Below are 16,176 nucleotides of genomic sequence, written 5' to 3'. Positions count from 1 at the left end.
TATTTTTAATTTCAGGCATAAGACTGGCTGATTTAAATGTAATCCCTTCACACAGGTATTGTTGGGTCTTTACCTTACAGTAAAGTACCTGGAGAAAACTGCTGTTGTGAATGGGCTCTATATAAATGAAATTGCACTGAATTATTAAAAGGGTTAGGTTAGAGTTTACTGTTATTTTAAAAAATCAAATAAGCAGCTAAATTTACTGTTAACGGTGAAGATGTTTGACCCTGTGCTGCAACAAACTCTCACCTCCTTTTCAGTCAAAACATGACCAAGAGCTATATTAGCAATCAATATTGCACCTCCGTCAACAGGCAGCATTGTTATTCCAGTCAATATATTATATGTGAAAGAGCAGGCACTAACTCTAAATTTTGCCGGTTTTCACTTTAAATTGAGTTGCTTGTGCTCTTTAAATTTCTCTTTGCAGCACATTGGATCTACCTCTGTGTGTGAAACATGCTTTAAATACCCTGCCTGCACTGCTGTGGCAACTGATGCCTATGCATTGCTTCATGCATCTGAACCCCACGAACACCACGCCTTACTCAGCCGGTATTGGCAGGCGTGCTTAAAATCTGATATGCTGGAAAATATTTTTGAAGAAATAAAATACATAATGAAAACACTGAATGTCAGGTAAAGAAGGGACTTTCGCTGTTAAGAGCCTACGCAGAATGACTTTTGACAGGAAATAAAGAAACGCATACACGCACTGAACGTTGAGATCTTACTTGAACTTTGCAACAGTGCAAAACTGAGTGTAGGTCTTGAGGGAACAGGAAACGACTTCCCTCCTCCCCCTTCAATTCTGCCCCCCCCCTCCTACCCACCGTCCCCCCCCCCCCCCCCCCCCCCCCCTCTCCTGCTCCCTTTCCTCCCTCCTCCTCCTCCAGCACCACGCTATAGCAGCGAACTAGGCAGGCCAACTTGCAGAGTGCAGCTCAGCCTCGACAGCGGCTGCTTCCAACTGGGGGTCTTCGGAGAGCATCGCACTCCCATGTGCGCTGCTGTGCCCGCTGGATGTTGAAATCGCGCCGTGCGCCTCGCCAGGAGCCACCATGTCCAACCCAACCCACGACCCGTTCTACTCTTCTCCGTTCGGACCCTTCTACAGGAGACACTCGCCCTACATGGTCCAGCCCGAGTATCGGATCTACGAGATGAACAAGCGGCTGCAGGCGCGCACAGAGGTGAGCCGGCCGGACGTAACCGCTACACGGTCCCGTTTAGGTCGAGGTACCGGTAGGAGGGTGGCGGGTTGGAGAGGAGGGACGGAGATGCCGGTCCTGGACAGAAAGATGAGCTCGGAAGGGTCCGTCAATCAGGAGATACGGATGTAAAGACAAAGTACCAAACATTCCTAAGGTGAAAGTAAACAGGCTCCGGTCTGTAGTCTACGCTGCAAGAAATATGCATCCTCTGAAGTAATTAGTTGTAGTCCTAAAATTTGAATTTGAAGTTGGAAAATGCTGATGTGTGGAGGAGGTGCTTTCCTTTCACGTGGCCAATTAACCTGTTAAAAATTCTCGGCTTTACTGTCACCCAAGCAAGTGAGTCACCTGAGGTTGGAATGAGTTGTTATAATAAAAGTAAAAAAAAAAAAAATCAGCATAAATAGATTTTAAACACATGAAATCTGCAGTTTAAATCTTTTAATCAGGGCACCGCGTTGAATCACGGTTACGATTGTGGTTTTAAACTGTGGCACATTTCTGAGAGAAAGTTACATAAAGGCTAATCATAACAAAGTTTGAAAATTAAAAATCTACCAAGACTACAAAGACTGTTCAAATAGGCTGTGCAGACCGAGGCAAAGTAGCCTTTTCATTGGATTTAATTAATTTGCATACATTTACAATTTGCATGGTTTCTGCATATTTGCATGTGTTTCTTCCATGTGGAGGAGAGTTTGTCCACTGAAGTGAGAAGTTTCTGGTCTGCAAAATAATGTATCCTAAGACACATGATTCATCAGTGCCGATTAGATTTTCTGAATGAAAGTGGCCCTGATTGCACGTTTATGATTGCATGGGGTGAATTCATTTCAAGTCAGTCTGCTGATGCTTCATCTCATTGGGCGCTAAGCGTGTGTGGCATACAGTGTCATTCAGACTGAACCTTTGGTGATCCCACTCTGAGTTGTACAGTATTGGGAGCAGCTGTCTTCAGCATCTGTTCTGTAATCACAAATGTGTAAATCTGCAGATAAAAAGTTCATCCAACATGTCAAGTTCTCCTCACAAACCATCTTTAGAGGAACACATAAGCAAAACAGCTTAGCTGTACATTTGAAAATATAAGGGCTTCAGCAACAAATTATTTTTTTTTATTACTTACCAATATTTCCCAGTTGACTGATTAATTGTGTCAGTGGTATGTTAGAATTGAGAAAAGATTCCCATCACAGGTTCCCAGAGCTCAATGTAAGCTCTTAAAAATGCCTCGTTTTTCTGACCTACAGTCGAAAATCCCAAAGATGCTCAGTTTACAATCACAGAAAATACCCACATTTTAGGAGCTGGAAGATATTTCAGCATTTACTGTAAGATGAATTGTTATTTGTCAGCTGAACACCTAATAGTTTTAGCTCTAAATATTTACTTTTTTAAATAATTTGACTTCTTGTTACCCTTTAAAGCTTTTAGGCTAGAATTGGATTCCCCCAAGACATTTTAAACTGAGAAACATACCCATTAAATTATTTCATGTGACAATTTTACAGTCATTTTAGAAATCCTTTAAAGCCAGCTGAGTTACTGCAGCAGCTTGCAGAATGGGGCTGACTTTCCTAAAGAGGAACTTGCAACTTTAAGCAGACCAAGGCAATGTTGCTGAGATGCAATGGCCCAGCCTAATGCATTATTCATACGGAGTGGTCCAAGCCCCAGTGGACCTCAACTCCTGTACCACACATACACACACACACACACACACACACACCAAACAGCATGCGCACTTACACATGCACGATTTCACATTCATACCCAGACATTACAAGACATTTGTTTTAATGCAATGCCAGACTCCTATACAGCCCGGACAAACATGACATTGAGAATATACACACACACTACACAGGCACATAGCAGTTTAAACCATTACCTCTCCTCAGTCTAAATGATATAATTGCATGATAACATAATTAGGTTTTTTTTCCTGTTGGTGTTCATTGTATCTTCGCTTCCTACTTCATCTTTTTCTCCCTTTCTTCTGCGGTGAGAGTGTATCATATGTCTTCTCTTTAGCGATGCGCTTATTGTTCGATTAAAATGCAGTTGGTGAATGTAATGAGGAAGGAGTAATGTCTTATAGTAGCGAAATAAATGCCTCGAGTTTTGCAATTTGTTTGCATCCAGATGTGCAACGCAGCTCAGCTCAGGCTTTTAACGAAATTATATAGTAATTATCCTTATGAATGCAAAGTAGCCACCATTTAAGAAAAAAAAAAGTTATTGTATACGTGGTAAAGCAAAAAGGTTATAAAATAAATCTCCCTCTACAGATCTACATATACAGCACAATGTCTAGTTTGCCTTAACTAAGACTGAGGGTGGAAACTTGCGCAAAATATTATACATTCCTCATGAAGCAGACTTACTGGAGCCTTTTACTTCCTGTAAAGCGAGGTTAGCTGGTGATGGTGTCTTAATGATGATGATGCGTGCCTGAAGGGTCACTCTGTTGCTTGTTTTATCACTGGGCGGCTTGCTGCTCAGTCCATCTCCTCTAAGACAACTTTATAAGTCAGAGCACATTTAGAAACAAGAGCAGAATCAGTGCGGGGTCAGGCTGCTGTTCTTACAAAACAGGAAGTTTGGGATGTCTCTCTCCCTCTCAAATAAAAAAAAAGAAAAAAGAAAAAAGTGGATTCCATTAGAAGAAAACAACCAAATTGTCCTGCTGGATAGTTTACTGAATATTTTATCATGGTTTTGCTGCTAGCAGATGTTCCAGATCCATGTCCTTCTGAGTTTAATAGTTAAACTGCTAATAGGTAACTGCTGTTTCAGGGAGGCACTTTTTCAGTCTTGAAAATGTATTGGTTGGACGCCCACAAATGACACTACTCTAAGAGTAATTGCCAAAAATGTGCAATTTTTTACTTCAAATATGTGTCCGAGTCTTCTTCTGACCTTATTAAAATTATATAAAAAAATAAGGAACCATTCCCAGTGCACAAGCCAGTCCTATTACACCAATTAAAGAAATATGCACGTGTTATATGAGCCATGCATGAACAGGAATATACCATTTTTTTTTAGCTTGGCACACTGTGTCTTCCCATAGTTAGACATTACTTATCTGGGGACAAACTGTTATTTAAGTTTTTATAAAACTTGAATAACAGAACCACAAACAGACTTACTGCCAGCACCAATCACTGATATGAAGCAAATCGACATCAAATCTGTTTTTAACCAGCTATGGAGATCTGGACAGTTGCCATATGAGTGTATGTTCTGGATTTTTAGCATGTGGCCACAGTCTTGAGGATGGAAACCGTTCCTGACATGTCATGATAAGTAGGCGGGGTTTATTGTTGTGTGTGTGTGTGTGTGAGTGTGTGTGTGTTTAATAGATACACAGAACAAGACACAGAACATGTTAAATCATCCAAAAGAATATATGATATTGACTGCTTCTGCTGGATTTTAGTATGAAGTGACATTATTTGACTGGGGTTGCTGCTATATTTTGTTGATCCTGTCAAAATGATTTCAAGCTTACAAACAGCAGTCTTGTCAGAATTATCACCCGAGTAAAGATGCTTAATATCGTGAAAGCGCTGCCATTGTTAAGAATAAGAATAGCTCAGAGCGTACTTAACATCGTGCTTGCTGGCAAACCGTCAAGCCAAAATGACTCACTATAGTTTGCATTCCTGCCGTTTTAAGTAGGTTTTTTAATGGGGGAGCTGACTAAGCCTCAGTATGGCACCACCTTTAAAAAGTGTTGAAGGATTCGTCTGAAGTTAGTCTTCTGTCAGAAATACTTCCAGTTGTCTTATTCATGAGTGTGCGTTTGAATTTGCTTGGTTCGTGGTGCAACTGCAGCTCCCACTGGCAGGCGCGGGACTCAAGGACTTGACACTTAGAGGAGACTTACTTACCTTGAGAGAAAGTCTGTACAACTTATTGAAATCTATAGAAAAAGCTTCATGCAAGGGAAGAAAAGCAAATTGATAAAATTGCACAGACTATTTTTGTTGCTTTGGTTTACATGCAGTATTGCCTTATGGACTGCAGTGATACAGCAGCATATTTTATCAGTTTTGATCATGTTTAGTGCATGAGAGTGTTTGCTACTAGTTTCACTTCTGTTTTGTAGTTTAATTTAGGCCGTACGCATTCTCACATTTATGGGTTTGTTTCCTGCAGCCCCCCAAAATAAAAACATAAGCATTAAATTGTTTGGTTTGGCTTCAGGGTGTACTTGTAGGTACACGCGCACACACACACACACACACACACACACACACACACACACACACACACACACACACACACACACACAGATATGTATATAATTTGTTTTCTTTCTCAATTAACCAGTCAGTTGATTAGACAAAATTCCACCCCATATGTTTTGTTCAGTTTACTGTAAATCATCGCATTGGAGTATTGTTTCAGCTTCAGTGTGCTTTTTAAAAAAAACGAATAGTTAATTATCTAAGTAGTTGCTGAATACTTTTCAGAAGTATTTAAATAGGTTGTAGTGGCAGTAACTATTATACTAGAGAATATTTTCAAGTTTAACGGATGGATCGAACTGAAATCTTTGCATGCAAATTGCTTTTTTTGTTCAACCAGCACTTCAGAACCAAACAGTGTTCAGTTTATCGTCACATATTTAAGGAAAAGGAGCATGTCATATTTCATTTGAAAGCTGAAAATTCATCGATTATTGGAATATTTGCTGAATTCATTTTTGAAGATCACAGATGATTGAACTGATCCTTTCAGCTGGACTACAGTGATGATCAAACTAACAGTGAACACTGTTCTCTCTGGTTAATTAATGATGTTTTTAGTTGATAAAATGTCAGAAAACACTGACGGGGGGTAAATTTCCCACCATGGTGATGTGTTTAAATTGTATGGTTTTTTTTTAACTAAAAAATAAAAACCCAGTGAACAAAAACAGCGTAACCAAATTGAAAATGTGGAAAATAATTGATTTTCAAAACAGTTCCCAGTGAATTCTGGTTTGAAACATGAACACTGATAACAGATATGTCATGTTGTGAGTATTAGGCTCGTTAACAAAGCAAATACTTTTATCTGCAGGTGAGACTTTGCCTTTGTAATCCCGAGGAACTTTTTTTTTTCCTTCTCCCTCTCAGTAGCAACCTTTTCACCCGCCATGCACTCAGAGGCACACATGGAAATAAGGAAGAATAAAAGCTAACGACACAACCGGCCCTGTGTGTTTGTCTGGGATCAGCGCTCACCTTTGAACTGATAACTGTGCTGCAGCTAAAACAGTCCTGCTGCTGAGATGACTCGGGGTCTGCTTCTATCCCAACCTTATTACCTGCTCCATTCATACTTATTACCTGCCTGGCTGTATTTCTGCACCAGGCTGACTGCTATCCCATTACCTTCATTTTACACAATGTGAACCCGCTGTGACCTGGCAATCTAAACAGTCTTTGATGTGGATTTGATGCTATGCATACGGTGTGACCACATTGTTTCTGTGCTGTCGCCTGGGGGGGGGGGGGGGGGGGGGGGCCTCATCGTACGGAGGCAGCTGCAATGATTTGTGGGGGAATTTGACACTTAAGCGTATGCAAATGAGGCAGCGGATTAACATTCAGAGGAGGAGCTTGCTCGACCTCAGCTGCTGTAAGGCCATTAGCATAGAGGGCATTAATATTCAGCGGCAGAGAGCGGAGACACAAAATAACACTGTAAGTAAAACTACAACACAGAGGGCGAAACAGAAGGAAAACAAAAGCATTTTAATAGAGGCGCGATAATAGTAGCTACAGGGCTGCGTTCAGAAACCTCTCTCCAGCTGCTGCTGCTGCTGATGCTGGTTCTGTTGGTCACACTCTTCCTCAGCATACACAGACAAGCAATCAGTAACAGTGATTGGCAGGTCATTCATTGGATTCTTGTGTCTTTTGCACATAGTTAGTCTCATTCTCATTATTCAAATGGCCCCACAGACCTGACTCATTGGCTCGACTTTGGAACTGGAGAAACCGGAGTGTTCATTATGGCCAAATCCCTTGTTCCTGTCAGGAGCAAAGTGGATCTGTTCCCATCAGCTCGACGTGTCAGATTGACATGAATAGGCTTATGATGTGGAGGTCAAGTTGGCACTGAGCTGTAAGGTTCACAGAGAAGGATTAAAGATGAGCCACCAAGAACACACCTGACGATTTCTGTCAGTGAGAATCATCTTTCACTTGATGGTTTCACACAGCAAGACGTAGATTGTATATGATTATTTTCATTATGGCTCAGTGTCCTTATACAACCATTTGGTCCATAAAAATATCAAAATATCAGAAACTTGTGAAAATAGACAAGGTATAACCTTCAGATTGTTTTTTTCCAGCTCTTCCACTGATATTACATTTATTATAATTTAAGTCAAAGTAGCAAATCATCACATTTGAGAAGCTGAATCAAAAAGGCAGTTTCACTTGTTTTTGAAAGTGATGCAGTCCAATTTCCCAACAACATTTTTTCTGTTGTTTACATTGTTTTCAAGTCACCTTGGAAAGGATTTTCAGGTTGTATTGATCATTAATAATAACATAAGCCAAGAAATTTGTCAGCTTAAATCAGAAACTGAGTAGTAGAGATGACTGTCCCCTCATTTCTGTTGGGGTTTTCCAGCCAGCCATCATCAGCAACAAGCAGTGATTGCCGACATAGTCACAGAGGTACATGCAGCCCCCCCCCCCCCCCCCCCCCCCTCACCACTGCAGAAAACTTTAGTCCATTAACAGCTTAAAATCATCAGTTTTTATTAATCATCCAAGTTATTATAGTGATTAAACTACATTACCCAACTTTACATATTCCAGGTTGGTATTTGTAGCAACAAAGTAGCAAATCGGGACATTCGCACAAGAATGTCCTGATTAGCTACTTTGTTGGGATGTTGGGGTGTTGCTAAGCACTTTCTAAGCTTACAAAAACAAAAGATAGCTGTAGCTCGCAGCTTTGAAAAAGTAAAGCCAGAATCAAACCTGGATTCTTTCTAATGACCAGGAGGGGGCGCACTCTTCTGCTCGGTCAAAGACAAAGACTTCTTGTTGTACAAAAGCTTCTGGGAAAACAGCCCTCCCTGTGTGCCCTCAGTAACACTTTTGCGATGACTTAATGGGCTCCATCGCTAGTTTCAGGACGTATTGAATAAAACGTGATGTTTCTTTTGTAAATTATGATTACTTTTGGTGTCAGAGAGAAGTATCCGTGGTTCTCTAAAAAATTAAGCCTATCTAAATTGAATAAATACTTGGTAACATTTTTGCAGTGCATGTGTATGAAACAGGCTGACAGTAATTACCAGAGAAGTGTTGAACATCATGTTGCCCTTATCTGAACCATTACTGCTGGATTTATCTTCCATCAGGGAAAACAAACCAGTGTCACTTAAAGACTTCAAATGTGACACAGCTGAGTTTTAATCACTTTTTTTTTTTTGTTAACAGATTAAACTTCAGGACGGTCTGCAGAAATTTGTTCCACATCTGGTAGTTTTGTTCGTCTTCTTCTTACATTGTAAATGTTTAGATGTTTATTCTCCTTTGCAGCTAAAGAGCACCATCAGTGAAGCTTCAAATCTCAGTTAATGAGATGTAAAGTGCTGATTGACAGTGTTGATTTTAATGATTCAATTATCAAATACGTGGCAAATTAAAGATCGTTTTTAGCTAGATAAACACATTATGCTGCATTTATGCTTCCTCCTACACATGAAAAAACAAAACAAAGGAGAAAAAGCTAAATAGCTCAAATAAGTCTGCACCATTTGTTATTTACTTGGAATAAACAGCATTATTATTTATTCCTCTATCAACCGAATCTCTAATATGTGTTGTTATTATGATTCACTGCCTTATTGACAACGAACAGACATCTGCTATTGTGGACTCGTAAAATGCTGCGGCGCTCTTACATTAAAAACAAAAACATTTTAGATTTTCATAATGCTGCCAGTCACTGAAAGGACTGAATCACATTAGCTTCTGCGTCCCTTAGTTAACTCCCCGCTAACACCCCCCCCCCCCCCCCCCCCCCCCCCCCCCAGGTAAATGAAAGAATAATACAGCTAAAAGGTGAGCGGACAGGCTGATAGTTTTGAAAAGAAATGTAGTCTCGTCCTCAGAAAACTGCAGTCAGCGATGAATACTGTTTGCTTGTTTATTATTTTATTCCTTAGAAAGCTGCTGTCTGGTGTGAAAACACTGAATAGTGACACAAAATTACTTTTTTTGAGATACATTCACTGTCCAGTCTTATACAAAGTTAACGATGAGGCTAATTAATGTGTTTTCACAAAGCCTGCAGTGTAAAATTATTTATTAATTATTATAAATAATTAGATATTACGATGCATTTATGAATCCCCGGAGGAAAAACATTTTTTTTTTTTAGTTCTAATGAAAGGGATGCAAGTCATTCAGGTCACAAGAGACAATGCATGACGCCAATATAACTGTAGTAACTCAACAACATACAAACTAATGCATCCCAGGAGGATGTCGGTGTTGTCCACTAGCCTTCCTACCTCTAAATGATGCCTGTTAAAATGGCTGTTATCAACATTTTTATACTGAGAATGTGTTACATGTCAGTGGTCTACTCTCAGTGATTAACGTACAGGGAATTATTGCTTGCATTTGTAGTTCCCTTTGGCTTTACAGGACTTTATAGTGAGATCCAGCTCCTTGTTTAGTTATCTGGCCTGCAACTTTACTGTTCTCATAATGCAGTTTTTGGCAGTGTCCACAAACGCACTGCACCTGCTCAGCACCAAACGGCAAGCAGAGAGCACAGACCAGTGGAAAATTAAAGATAAACAACGTAAGAATATAAACGTATAATGACGGGGGACTGATTCTAGATGATGATGATATTTTTTTCATTTTGCCTTTTTGTGACACTAGTGAAGGGTACTTCTAAATATGTTGGTCCAAAGTCTCCCATAGATGTCAAATTAGGTTGTAATCTGGTGACTGCAAAGGTCATAGCATGTGACTCACATTATTTTCACACACATCAAACACATCACTGGGTCCTACAGATGGGGGGGGGGGGGGGGGGGGGGGGGGTCATTATTATTCTCAAAGAGACCACTCCCATCAGGATAGAAATGTTTCATCATAAACTAAAGGAGATAACTCGGAACATCTTAGTACTGAATTGCAGCGGTCCCTCTCTAAGGGGGCAAGTGGACTCAAAACACGAGAGCACAATGCCCCTGACGGCGGAACAGAGCCCCCGGATCAGCTTTTTCTTTCATTTATCACCTCTCTGTATGTCACAGCCGGCTTCAGCTGACACAAGTGGTCAAAAAACAACAACAAAAAAAAAAGCCTCTGCAGGTTCAATACATCCATCCATTTTATTAATAGCTTATCCAAACCTGTGTCAGCTGGGGGGGCTCTGAAGCCTATCACACCTGACACAGGTCGAGAAGCAGGGTACTCCCCTGAGGGACTGACAGTCATTCATAGGTCTAACACATAGAAGCAATATACACACATGCGGCTAGTTTAGAATTACCATTGTAAACTAGCCGTATGCTACTTTAACATGACTTTGAACTCTAGAAGGAAACTGAATCCCACACAGGCATAAGAACAAAGGAAGAGCATGTAAACTCCACTCTAGGTTAGAACCCAGGACCTTCTTACTGTGAGGCAACAGTAATAACCCCTGCAACCCCTGGTGCAACTTTAGAATCCTGATATTTCATAAGGTTACCTGCATTAAAATCAAACCTATCACTGAGTTAACGATAAAGTACTTCATCTGACTCCTCATTTCAGTTTTAAAGATAGGCCCATTGCATATTTCAGAAAGATTTATATGTGGATTTAAACACAAAAAATTTAAATGCAAATGTATAATAGAGACAAATTTGGATATGATCTTTATAAATATTACAGATTCATGCCATGGTGTTCAGTAGTTTCAGGCTCTAAATGAGATGCTCTGTGAGGATGTTTCCAGAAAATCATATAAAGAGAAAAAAAAGACCTCTGGTCAAATCGCAAGCGTCAGTCACATCCAGCAGGATGCTGAGACAATAGACCCACCTTTTTCCTGGCCCTTTCCCATGGTTCCTTCCAGGCTGCACTGTTGCTCAGATAACAGAGAAGACAGACGGGTCTGTAGTCTGTCCGTGTCCTGTTGTTCTTTGTGCCTGATGTTGTCCTGAAACAGAAAGGTCACAGGTTGAAATTTTGCACTCAAATGACTTTCAGTTGAAGGGTCTTAGATTAAGATAGAGAAAATTAGTCATGTTTCCTGAGATATAAAACACAATGAACAAAAATGTTGTTTTGAATCACTTTTTTTTCCCTAGCAGGCCATTTTTTCAGTCCAATATTAAATTTGATTTAGTCAAAGTGAGCAGAATCTTGGGCATGTCAGGAAATTTTTCAGTCTCTGTTGTCTAATTTGGGTTTGATTATAAATGTGTAATTGAAAGCTGGAAGTAAGGCTTTATGATATTGCGCAGCTTTGTGCTTAATGCTACTGTTACCATGCTATCATGTTAATAGCTAGCGTGCCATGCTTACTGCCTGACCCTGTTACCCTGTCCACCATCCGGGTACTTGTAGTGCACTTCATGTAGCCATGCATGGGAGCCTACTGTGATAATAAGGTCATGACTTATTGGGACAATTATAAATTGGACTTGATAATGGTTTTAAACTGGAAATTCTGATTCATGAAAGGTATCAGATTTTATCCCGAGGGGTACGTGGTCTGCTAGATTTCATGGCATCCAGTCAGGACTGTGATGGAGTGACATACCCCAACTCAAAAAAACTAACATAAAACTGAACTTAAACATCAAATAAATCACTAACAACTGATGTATTCAGTTATTAACAATTGATGTTTTCATCAAAAGTGACAGGTGTGACTTGTCTGAGTCACACCTGTCTATAAAGACCTCATTAACTGTATTAGATGAAAGGACGGGTCTTTATTTTCATACAACCTTATAATACCTCAGTCCTGTAACACTGTAACATTGTTGTGTTACTGAAAGCAGTGCAATTCTAGCTTTAAGTGGCTCAACGGAAAGAAAGGTTCAGCAGTAGATACAGTGAACCGCACACTGTACTTGAGCTTTGTTACACCAGCTGCCCGAGTCTGCTCTGTGCTGGTTTCTGGGTGTTTCGTCATTTTGCTGATCAGCTGTTCACTCTGATGTAGTTTTTCCTTTGAGAAGAATTTCTGAACTTATTCTGAATAACTGGACTGCAGACTGTTTTCATTTACTTATTTTTTTATATGCTCATTTAGTCAGAATACGTCTGGGCATGCATGTGTCTTCTTCAGCTTCTTTGTCTTCCAGGCATGAATATGAAGTAACATCCTTCAGAAGCTAAAGCCCAAACACTGCGTGTAAACAAGCTTCGAGCCGACTGAAACGCCACTGAGCGAAACATGGAATGTATATGCCTCTAAGAGTATTATGCTGCGGCTGACCCTCTGATCTCGCAAGGGAAGATTTGATTTTCAAGAAATTCATCATCATCATTCTTATGCTGGCACACACAAAATGTTGGCTTTGAGTGATTATTACAGATTATGCTCTCAGTCATTGAACATCAGACTCATTTCTAATCCAATGAAGTCATATTCGCTGTCGATCTAGCTTGAAATCTGACATGAGCTCAGGCTTTAACACAATAGGGAAAGTGACTGCTGTGAATATGTGCACTGTTTTTTTTTTAGCTTTTTCCCACTCTGTTCTTTAAGCCTCTGTTTGGAGTACAGCGCCTCGGTCAGTGTGGTCTCCATCATCAGCCGAACAAGCAACAGGTGATGATGCAAAGCGAGCGCCAACAACAGCAGCAGAGCGCACGCACAAACTTAACAATATCAGTGGATTTGATGAAATCCAGTATTGATCGAGCATCCAGCCCCACAGCGCTGAGGAAGTATTCCCTGTTGATTGTTTATTAGTTGAATTAGCACAGTGGAGGGAAATACAGACTGAATGGGTAGTTTAGTGTTGGTGTGTCCAAACCAGAACTTGGATACTCACTTTCCTGTTTATTTGAATTTTTTTTATGGTTATAGTGAATCATTTTATTTTTCTGCTTTCTTATTCATTCATGCATCCTGATGTTTTAGCATTTCTTCAGACTGTACTTCTGTATTTTTTTTCTGTGCAAACCTTCAACTAATGATTATGATTTTTGTTTATTATATATATATATATATATATATATATATATATATATATATATATATATATATATATATATATATATATATATAAAACAGAATTCAAGAAATCTGAAGTAGTATCTTTAATTTGCATGTTTTTTTTTAAGCCTGTTTTTTTTCCTATCCATTAGTCCAAAGATATAAACAAGCTGCTTATAACTAATAAAACAGGCGTTAAGCAAATCTTTTGATTTAGTGTTTTCCAAACTGGAGTTTGAGGCCCCCCATGGGGATCACAAGGTAAATCTGATGGGTCACCATATAATTGCAAAGTCAGGAAAGAATTTTCTGCTTATTTCTTTTAAAAATTTGAAGTCACATGGCAGATAAATAAACTGAAAAAGTAAAAAGTAGTCATGAGTTGATCTTCTGTCACAGTAACTGGTGAAAATGGGACCACTGAATGTTTTTGAATCTGTTTGTTATGCTACAGTGACACCAGGGAAAACAGTGGTTGGAGACTGCAGCACAACCAAAATTATTGCCACACTGTGCAACAAGCTTGCAATCTTGTTGCCTTTGAAATGGTTGCTTCGAAGACGGGGGGGCAGGTCTGCAACCACTCATCGACGCAGACTGACTGAGATTGATTGCAACATGTTGCTGTTTGTCTGTGGTTATAAATTAGGCAGCAAGCCTTTGCAAAAAATTTGCCACTCTGTCCGAGAGTGATTGTTTGGAGGCAGGTTGTCTCCCACTAGGTGACCTGTGCAGGCGCCTTGTGATCGACGTTCCTGTCCCGAAGTTGAAGTTGTTATATGCTCTGAGCAACCAGTTGGTTGCTGCATGTGAAAATATTCAATACAATCACTGGGCAACCACTGATTTTTTTTCTAGCTGCAAGGAGGTTGCTGTCCTGTTTTTACTCTAATGTGACTGAGCCATTGATCAAGTGATTTTATCAAAGTGCTTGTATTAATTTTGGTTCTGGTTATGTGGTATTTTGAATGCATAGTTGTATTTTTTTTAACAAATGTAACCAATGCTTTTAGCAGGTCTCACTTGTCAGTTGGTAACGGCAGAGTTGAGCAGGAGAGTTATATTACTGCTGCAGTGGGGATCAGTCCTGCACCTTAACCTTTGGGGTGAAAGCCAGAAGTGTTGAAGTAATTCTGATACATTCATGTTTCCTGCTTTAAAACAGCAGACAAACAGCTTCTGTGTATTAACCCTGACCTTAAACTGGCCCTGTAACACAATAAGTGGTATATGAGCCATGCCTCTGACTGCTGCTTGTGATGGCTAACACTGAAAAATGAAGAAGAATAGCAGAGATACCTACTGTAAGTAAAGTGGCAGACATGCAACCAAACATTGGAATATCTTTGCTGATTTTATATATGGGTAGAAAGGTCATTCCTTGGGAATGTGCGCCGGCTGTTCAAGGGCAATGACTTCTCTCCCACTGCACTCATTTCTCTTCATTTGCATAATGCTCTGCTGGTGGCTGTATGGTGGCCAAATGCAGCAACATGTTAGGTCTGCTTTATATAAAAACACTTAGGACCCGGGAGGGTAAATCTGCATTGATATCAAACATTAGTGTGTGATGACACTCTTGACATGATTAAAGTGGTGTTGTTTATGCAATCTAAAGGAGAGTTTTTCATTCTTTGTCACTCTACGACCTCCATAAAAGATACAGCGCCTGTGTTTTAGGGGAGCACAGTGACTTTGTATTTGTTATGTATGCAGTTAAAACAGCATTGGTAACAAAACCATGAAATTAAGTTTTATATTCTCTTAATTTTATTGGACCAACGTTAAGCTGTTGAAGTCTCTGTTTTTGCTTAATGTAGAGAATATCTTTAGTTTACTGATTATTTGATCTGCAGATGAAAGAATATACAAAGCATCAAAACATCCCTGAGTTTAAATTGGCATCATTAAGTTGCTTTTTTGTCTGACCAACCCCAAAAAATATTCAGTGCACAGTGGAACAAAATGAGACTAGAAGTAGGAAATACTCACTTTTTAAAAGCAGAATCCAGCAAAGATTAAATTTTTTATGCTTGTTAAAAAACTTAAATGATAAATTAGCAAACCTTTCAAATAAATTATCCACCAGATTAGTTGGATTCTTTCTGCACTATGAACATTTATATAAAATTAGCACAAAAAAGTAAGGAAATGTGTGTTTGGTTGATTATTTCTTTGTTGTAACAATGCTTCTTGGCAACAAATCTCACACTATTGGAAAGTCTGTTTATTTCCAATTAAATGGAACCACATTTGTAAGGATTTGTGGGTTGAGCAGCAGAGTTGAGTGTGTAGGTTGCACCTAACAAAAAATTTGCCAAATTATCTCTGCCAATGCCAAACAGCTTATTCTGGTATTAACTCTTGTTTAGTGTCATTCATTGGACTGGATGATTGAAGTCTGAAGAAACAAGAGATGCTGACAATTTAAGAATTTAGTAATTTAACAAACAGGGGCCTTAGAAGTATGTGGAAGAACCATGCACAGCATCAACACCCTGGCACCTCCTTCTCATAAGAGATAAGAAATCCCTTTATTGGTTCCACGATGGGGAAATTCATGCTGGCCACCAGCTTGGTCACACACTGCTCTGGGGTGGCATTCCATTCTTCAACCAGCATTTGTTGCAAGTCACCCATTGCGGTTGTGTTGACCACTCTGGCATGAACAGCACACCCAAGCTGATCCCACAAGTGTTTGATGGGGTTGAGGTCAGGCCATTCCAGCCTCTCCACTCCCAAATTCTGG

General features: G+C 39.7%; 1 protein-coding gene across 4 annotated transcripts in view; it reads left to right on the top strand.

Moving 5' to 3' along the window:
* The first annotated feature begins 926 nt into the window (after positions 1-926).
* The window catches only part of ldb2a (LIM domain binding 2a), a 104,871-nt gene continuing 89,621 nt past the window's right edge, over positions 927-16,176 (top strand). For all 4 annotated transcript variants that reach the window (XM_030740010.1, XM_030740009.1, XM_030740008.1 and 1 more), the window contains exon 1: positions 927-1,196. In XM_030740010.1, coding sequence (XP_030595870.1) covers positions 1,065-1,196 — 132 coding nt within the window. In that variant the 5' untranslated portion in view covers positions 927-1,064. The remainder of the gene's footprint in view (positions 1,197-16,176) is intronic.

The sequence above is a fragment of the Archocentrus centrarchus genome, chromosome 10, assembly GCF_007364275.1.
Source record: "Archocentrus centrarchus isolate MPI-CPG fArcCen1 chromosome 10, fArcCen1, whole genome shotgun sequence".
Classification (NCBI taxonomy): domain Eukaryota; kingdom Metazoa; phylum Chordata; class Actinopteri; order Cichliformes; family Cichlidae; genus Archocentrus; species Archocentrus centrarchus.
Note: the sequence above shows the minus strand (reverse complement) of the source record. Positions and strands in the feature narration are given on the sequence as shown.